The sequence below is a fragment of the Populus euphratica genome, unplaced genomic scaffold, assembly GCF_000495115.2.
Source record: "Populus euphratica unplaced genomic scaffold, PopEup_1.0 scaffold199.1, whole genome shotgun sequence".
NCBI lineage: Eukaryota > Viridiplantae > Streptophyta > Magnoliopsida > Malpighiales > Salicaceae > Populus > Populus euphratica.
Window position 1 is genome coordinate 141132 of NW_011500082.1, and position 8203 is coordinate 149334.

At 34.5% G+C, this 8203-nt stretch overlaps 1 protein-coding gene across 2 annotated transcripts; it reads right to left on the minus strand.

Moving 5' to 3' along the window:
- Window positions 1-1538: 1538 nt before the first annotated feature.
- On the minus strand, window positions 1539-8203 carry LOC105108841 (kinesin-13A-like). 2 transcript variants are annotated; one of them, XM_011003308.1, is made up of 12 exons: window positions 7708-8203; window positions 7033-7263; window positions 6044-6232; window positions 5700-5801; window positions 5196-5273; window positions 5025-5106; window positions 4264-4423; window positions 3875-4177; window positions 2867-3085; window positions 2413-2773; window positions 2251-2316; window positions 1539-2118 (listed from the first exon to the last, which is right to left on the minus strand). In XM_011003308.1, the coding sequence occupies exons 1-12, from the start codon at window positions 7873-7875 to the stop codon at window positions 1942-1944; spliced, it is 2136 nt and encodes a 711-aa protein (XP_011001610.1). In that variant the 5' UTR covers window positions 7876-8203; the 3' UTR covers window positions 1539-1941. The 2 variants fall into 2 exon arrangements, with proteins under 2 accessions (XP_011001610.1, XP_011001609.1); XM_011003307.1 differs by having other exon boundaries at window positions 6044-6238; window positions 7708-8202.

Below are 8203 nucleotides of genomic sequence, written 5' to 3' on the forward strand. Positions count from 1 at the left end.
TTCTTTAGTTGGAAGATTGAGCCCATCTAGGTTTACTTTATTGTTTTATTTTATTTATTTGGGTTATTTATGTTAAACAATTTTAATTGATGAGTCAAGCTCAATAATTAGATGTTTTAGGGTTATGCTATTTATATATTTATTTTTCATATTACAAAGAAGGTTTTTTATCATTAAATAAAATGATTTTTTTCCCTTTCCTAAATCCTTTATTTTTCCTAGTTTTTTTTCTTTGTTTTTTTATGATCGAATGAAATGATAGACTTTTCCCTACCATGAATTATTCAGCAAGTGAATTTTTTTTTCTCACAAAGAATACTAACTTTTTAAGAATTCTTGGTTGGCAACTTGGCGAGTGTGTTTGTTTTTTAAGTAGTTTATGTGGTTGTGATTTAAAAAAATATAGTTAGCTTTGGTAGTTGGATTTAGATACATATTTGGTAAAAATTATCGTTGAAGTTTATGTATAGCAAAAAACATGTATAAAATATTTATTAGAAGTGTGATTGCAGTTGCTTTTCAAAGTAATTTTTACTTGAAAATGTTTCAAAATAATATTTTATTATTATTATTTTTAAAAAATTATTTTTGATACCAACACATCAAAATATCTGAAAACGCTAAAAATATATTAATTTGAAGTAAGAAAAAATAAAATAAAATAATTAATTTTTTTATAGTGTTTTTAAAATGCAAAAACAAATAAAATTTTATGGAACTCGGATAAAAAAATATGTAAAAATTATTTCACAAAAATTATATTTCATACTTAATTTTTCAGAAAATCCGACAATTACACACTATAGTTTGATTTATTACCTCTTACTTACTTTATTTGTTTCATCACAAATACAAAAACTAATAAAAAACAAACACAGTATTAGATTATGACCATTTCCATGTTTCCTGAGGAGTCAAAGTCGGCATAACAAGGGGGGCAATTAATTATCAAGGATTCCCTAATTTTTAAAAACACATGATTGACAGGAAACCTCCACAGAAAGTCGGCCGCAACATTAATTATCAAAGGTACTTGTTTTCAGCAATTTTATTTATTTATTTATTTATTGACAGCATACGGCAGCCTAGATTATTTATTATAGTTTTGGATTTATATTATTTATTTTATAGATTTTGTGTTATTTTAATTGTATTTTAATATCAGTTTATTACTCTATTAGGATTTATTTTATTACTATAAAATAAAATAGTAATAAAATACCTTTTAAGAAAAGAGAATAAAAAATTGAATTATTTCATAGTAATTTAAATATCATATTTTTTTGTTCTTTATTAAACTTTTAAAAAATTTCTATTTTTATAGGATTTTTTTGAATTCAATAACTTCGTGTGCTGAATCAAGTAATCATTGTATCAAGATCTTAATCAAGGGTTCTTATCCTCCGATCTGCATTATTAAATGGGGGGATGACTAATGACTTGCACTTTGATTGCAAAGTTGAATGACAGTCACTTACAAGCAGAGGATTTGCACTCTGATTGGAAAGTTGAATGACAGTCACTTACAAGCAGACTTGAAACAAGCTTACAAGCATTAAATAGCAGGCAGGAAGTATATAATTAATGAATCAAATTACACGGCTGCATAGCTTTACAAAAGCATGCCTGATGGGCACGCAAATCCAATGGCTTGCTTATAACTTGTTGAAGAAAAAAAATGAGAATAAAAAACTGTAGACAGAAGCCAGTAGTATCATGTGAAGGATGAGCAACGGGATCCTTCTAGATCTCTCAATCTCCAACCCCTCGAACCACATAAAGAATACCAGACAGCAAACTACTGCATGGATGCCAAATTTCTAGCAATGCTTCCATAAAAATAACAGCTGCGTAACCAAATCCATAACCAGGCCAGTAATCTTGCAATCAGTAATTAAAGAAGCATTCGTTTGTAATAACTTCATGCACTTCCACGTGAGACTAGTAGCCAGAAGAAACTAAAACATTATGCTCCTTCAAACGCTTCTGGAAGTGTGCCAGACGATTCTGTAACTGGAGGATACCTGCAGCCTTCTGAGAAAGAATGGCATTCAATCTAGTAACATAACCGTCGAGCTGATTTCCTGGTTGATCTGCTTCAACCAGCAGGTTCATCTCCTGCAAATTTGGAATGACATTTATATGTAACCTCTTGGACATGCTTTTTCTTCAAAACCCAACTCTCACAAAAGCATGCAAGCAGTCAAATAATAAAAAATGAACAACGAATGCTTTGGCCAAACCACAAACCTCTCTCACAATGTTCATAGTCTCTTCCACTTGTTTTCTGTGAGCATTTACAAGATCCTCCTCTTCCTGGGAGCATGCAACCGAAAATTAATGTTAACACATTTAGGTTTCAGCACATTCAAAAGAATTTATTCGTTAGGTAATTATTCTTTTGTTAATCACCTGTAGCAATGCATTCAAGTCATTATCTGAATGCGAGTTCTTAAGATTAGATTTTGGCATATCCCTCCACTTTGTCTGACCATTGGGTTTCTGTATTTTATCCTCTGAAATAGAAAGATTGTATGGCTCTAGCTTCCCATTCTCCTTCCATATTGGTTTCTCTTGTTCATATGATTCTTCTTCTGATGCATCAAAATCATCTCTCTCATCTTGTTCTGCCCATGCATCATTTGCATCGTCCTCATACACGGATGCAACTGGTAAAACAGAGGATAAGGGCACAGTAGTTGATTCCTTTAGGTTTAAAGTTGAGGACAATACATCCTTCTTGGAAGTGTTCCCTTTTGAGAGGCTCTTCACTCTGCACAGAAAACTTAGCGAATTCAGTATAAAAGGATCATAACAGAGTAAATCATACCATAAACATCTTGCAATTGAAATCATTTTCATGTACCTGTCAGCATATCTCAAGGTATTAAGAGTGTGTTCACATGATCCTGAGCTTGGTGAAATGCATGATATCATAACAGTGCGTGAATTGCCAACAAACGAATCCCTTAGAACCTCAGTTAACTTGCTTCCTCTGAAAGGAATATGACTCTTGTCATTGTCAAGAGCCCTGATGCACTCCTTTAATGCAAGTAAACTCTTGTTGATTTCTGCACCTTCCATCCTGCATCATATATATGAAACAACCAAGTTAAACAAACCCACCCACCCTCCCAAATTAACAAAAGAAGATGGAAAGAACATTTCTGATTTATGCCAGTGAAATTCATCAGCTATTAAGAAAACCATGAACTGGATGCTAGAGATGAAAGCACCATGAATCGGGCCTCTTGGGAATTGTGGTAGCAGTTGTGGTTCAAAGTATTTTTCCTTAAAAATACATTAAAATAATATTTTTATTTTATTTTTTTAAATCATTTTTGAGATCAGCACATTAAAACAATATGAAAACATAAAAATTTAAAAAACAAAAAACTGAATTTTAAGGGAATACAGTTTCAACCACGTTCCCAAATGCAGCCAAAATAGATATCAACTTTTAGCTATAGAGTCATTAAATGGTGAAAGGGACAGAGGACATAAGTATAACACAATAGAAAACAATGAACTATCTACATTTCTTATCGCCTTGTAACAATATTGGTATACACTGGAATAACTTTATTTCCCAGGAAATTGTTAAACAACTCTTTCTTTCTTTTTTCCTTTGCCAGATGTTGAGTCCAGTGTGATGTATGAAAATATCAATTTCTACTGCCCTAAGATGATGGCCAAGCTGCAGATGGAAAAATATCCCATGCCTAATCCTAATTCTGCCTGGTACACTGAGATCCATATGCATTAGACTGAGTGTGTCCCTTGCTATTAGAATAAGAAACAGAAACCTTAAATTGTCCAATTGGTATGGCCAATAGCGGCAAAAATTACCACAAAGATAAGGGAGTAGACATACCTCGTTTGTTTATCGTTATCTGTGGTATCTGCACCACGTTCACTTCCTGCAAGATCTATGAAGGAGAGCTTTCCAACAAGGCGTGGAGGCTTTGATTCATTGCCATCAACTGATCTCTTGATAGCAAGCTGGAGTATGGCATGTGAACGGGAGGATTCTTCATTTGCACCAGTTGTGCCAGTACTTCTTGAGGCATTTCCCTTCTCAATGAGGTCTTTAATTGTCTCCACATCTGATACTTTGTACTCTTGCAAACCCACAATGCACACCTGCTGCTTACCATCCTCTCTCATGCAGAGTTTTCTGCACAAAGAGACATCTCAAATTCAGCCAATTCAGAGAGCAAGTGATAACTACATAAAAGACAAGGAAGGACCAGGGCAACTAACTTCCGATCACTCAGGAGATCGAATAGTTTTCCACCATAAATTTCGAAGAAGCTCACAAATAGCTTAAACCCTTGGCTTCTGTAAGTATGATGCATCAACCTCAAAATATCTCGTGATGCTTTGAGGGGTAAAGGCTTCATAGTATAGGTTTTTCCACTCCCTGAAAGGAGGAAAAATTAAAGTAAGCTGGTTTTACAGCAACAATCTAGTTCTATAAGGTTTCATGCCAACATGGGGTGAAAGACATCATAAACTAGCAGGCTTAAAAAAATAAAACAGAATGTCATGAATTTTTATATTAATAATTTTAGAGCAAATCACTGTGATGTGAGAAAGCTACACAAAGAAAAATGCATAAAGCAACAAAAGAACATGCATAAGCATAACATCAAACTGGTTTATCCATCAAGTCGTGAACCATTGAGAGACTACTGATGTTGGATGGATAAAGAGGGCATAAAATACATCGAAGTTGGGCATTTCAAAAGCAGGTCCAAAAAACATTTATTCTCAGCATGAAATCACATGATTATGGAATAAACTCCCCAAGTGTGTGTGAGCAAACACGTGTGTGTAATCTAATGCCTTCTGTAAGTTACAGCAAAAAAAAAAAAAAAAGAATGAAAGACAGAATAGAATCACACACACATATATATATATACATATAGCGTGTAAAAGGCATCTATCTCATCTATACACACACATATACATATATAGCGTGTAAAAGGCATCTATCTCATATTGCACAGACAACAAATCACCTGTTTGCCCATATGCAAAGCAAGTTGCTTTGACCCGTTGAAAAATTATTGGAACTATGGGCTCCACTGTCTCACGATAAACCTAAAGAGAAGAGGTAAATCTGCATAAGCTATAAAAACACGAGCATTATGTAGAAACACTCGGTTCATTATGATGAAAAATATACTCACTTCATCATTAGAGACCTCCTCATTGAGCACTGCATCAAACACAAATTCATGCTTCTCAATGTATTCTGTTAAGTCAACCTGTAGAATATCAATACCCACAATTACTACTAAATCACCTATCAAAGGAAAAAACTATAAAAGTCTCTAGAAAGCTTATTAATTGAAAAATCAGTAAACAACAGAGTAGAGCAAAGCATCAAATTGAATGAAAAATGGACAAATCAAGGTTCTTGCAGATAAAGTCTATAATAATCATTAAGGAGAAGCATGGCCATTAGGATTACACTTAAACCTCCCTTCTTGTTGTTTTATGTATCTAATATCTACTTCTAAATGTCTTCATGGATGAATTTTGCCAACTATTATGCATCTTATTGTTTTAGTTCTTATTTCATTTTATATTAGGTCAAGGACAAATTAGGAAACAGAGGTCCTTGATCAGCGGCCAGTGATTCAACCTGATTATTTCTATTTGACTTCTTTAACAAGTGATATAACAGTTACCTTGAGTTTAGTCTCATGAACTGTCAGAGAATTGGAGAGTGTGTCTATAATATCTTCTTCGTTTTTTGCCAGTTCCTTTTTATTCAATGGCCTCTTGCGCACCTGCATTAAAAGAATTCACTTGTAATACTATATTAATGTTTAAAGACATTCATACAAGCAAGGCATCTGCTGCACTAAGAAGCGACATTATTAACGTTGCTAGCAAATGAAGTCACTCTATCAATGAAATTCAGAGCAAATTACCAAAGTTCACAGAGCTGGGTAAGCATTGTATTTAGGACAAAGAAAGGAGCAGTTAACAAATACAAGTAAACCAAATGAAACAAAACAGAAAAACATACCACAACTTTGATCTTTGCAACAGAACTTGTCTTCTCTTTGTCTGCAGCAAAGCTTTTCAGGAGGTTGTTATCAGGCAAGCCAGGAGCTCTGCCAGTTTGTTTGTTGCTTGAAATGTAGGGGTCGGAGTCATCAAAGCTTCTTCCTCGAGCAGGATGAAACAGAGAAGAACCATCGTAGGGTCCTGGAACTTGCAACTATCATCAAAATACAGAAAACTTAGCATAAATATGGATGCAAAGCCATAACACTCAACTGCAATATGAAATCCCAAATCACATATTCAACACCAAGAAGCAATGCCTGCTTTATGACAATGTGATGAACTTCTTAAGAGCTGACACCATGGTATCATTAGTTCTTGAAGCAACAGCATGACATGTATCCTACCTTCGATTTCTTCTCAAAAGCTTGGGTGCATGTCAACAAATAAATAAGACACGCCCTTTCATTCTTTTAAAAAGAAAGTTACAATGGTATTTTCTATTTTTGGAAAACCACATAAAACCATGCCATGCAATTTGTTTGGTTATAAATGGAACCAGTTTCAAAGACCTAAAGCTCTTCTGTGTTATTCAGAAACATGTTCCAATCCAAACATGCAAAAAAAGTGTTCTTAATGACATGAGACATATCAGCAAAGCAAGCAACCCATAATAGCTTGGGACTCAAACGTCTTTTTTGGTGCAAGACAAGATGTTCTTCACTAGCTACAAAGCACAAAAATCAGAATATCTTTTAGAAGCAGTTATAAATATGAAAGTAGCTAGAGCGTAGATTATCAAAGCAGAAGATTTCGATAGTAGTGCACAAAATCAAGCTCGAGAGCATTTCATTTATTAAAAAAAAATCAAACAATATGGCAAAGATAGAACTTCAATTTATCGGAATGTGGATGGGCCCAATTGTTGGATGCCACATTAAAGTACTATCACTAGATCATCCAAAACCACGTTTCTACTAATTCACTAGAAAATGACAGAAAACCCACCTCGGGCAGCAACTCGGTATCAAAAGAATGCAGATCCAAGAGGCCAGGACTGAACTCATTTGAAGAGTCCTCGCCATTCTTCCTCTGGCTCGATGGCCTTGAACTAACAGGAGGTGTTGTTGGCTCTGAATAAAATTCATTTCCCCTATTAAAACTGCTTTGTGCATTGCGATACATTCTCAATGCCTGCCCTCCTACTCCTCCTCCACCATCACCATAGAAATTATAGTCCTGCATTCAATTCCACCATAAATATCGCAATCAATTGCTTGTGATGCAGCAGCATCCAATAAATAAAAACTAAATCTCTTGTGATGTAAGGAAAAATTTAAAAAGAAAAAAAAAACATTTTTTTTTTTGAGCTTTGCCACATTTTCTTTACTTTACTGGCATTTTCCAAAGAAATCAAAAGTATCAGATCTGTATTTTCCATTCCATCATAAACCAATTATAGTCAACTCCCAATCAAAAGCCAAAAAAGGGGAAAAAACCAGTTTCCTGACTTAGTGAAGTCGAGAAACCAATAAAATTTCACAAAACAATCCAAGATTCAAAAATTTTGCCCCCCTTTTTTTTCTTGTGGGGCCCAACAGATTGAGCAGAAGACTCAAGCGCAAGATGGGAAAACTACAAAAAGAAAAGAAATTAAAAGATCTGGGCAAGAAAAAAAAAAACCTGAAGAGGAGGAGGAATAGAGGAGGATGAAGTGTTGTTGTTCTGAAGGTGCTGAAGACCAGCGGATTGAAACCATCTTCCATTTTCCGAAAACATTCCGCTGCTGTTATCAGAAGATGAGTATTGTCTTTGATGATGAGATCTCTGCCTTCCCATTCCGTTGTTCATATCACACACCACCCTCTCTCTCTCTCTCTCTCTGTATTAATATATGTAAATAAAGCAGGAGAGATTGTTGATTTATTTACCTTTCTCTCTCTCTCTCTCTCGGAGAAATAAGAAAATAAATTCAAGTTGAAAGTTGAAACTTTAACTTAGAAGAGAGAAAACGGTAGCAATTAAGGTTATCAGCAGCACAAGATCGCTTTTTGCAAATGTTAAAAATGGATAGAGAGAGAATCTAGTGGAGGAAGAGACAGGTACAAGAGACAGAGAAGGGTCGAGTAAAAATGAAGGACTGCTGTGCTGTAGTAGATTTTGAATTTTTGAAGACAGA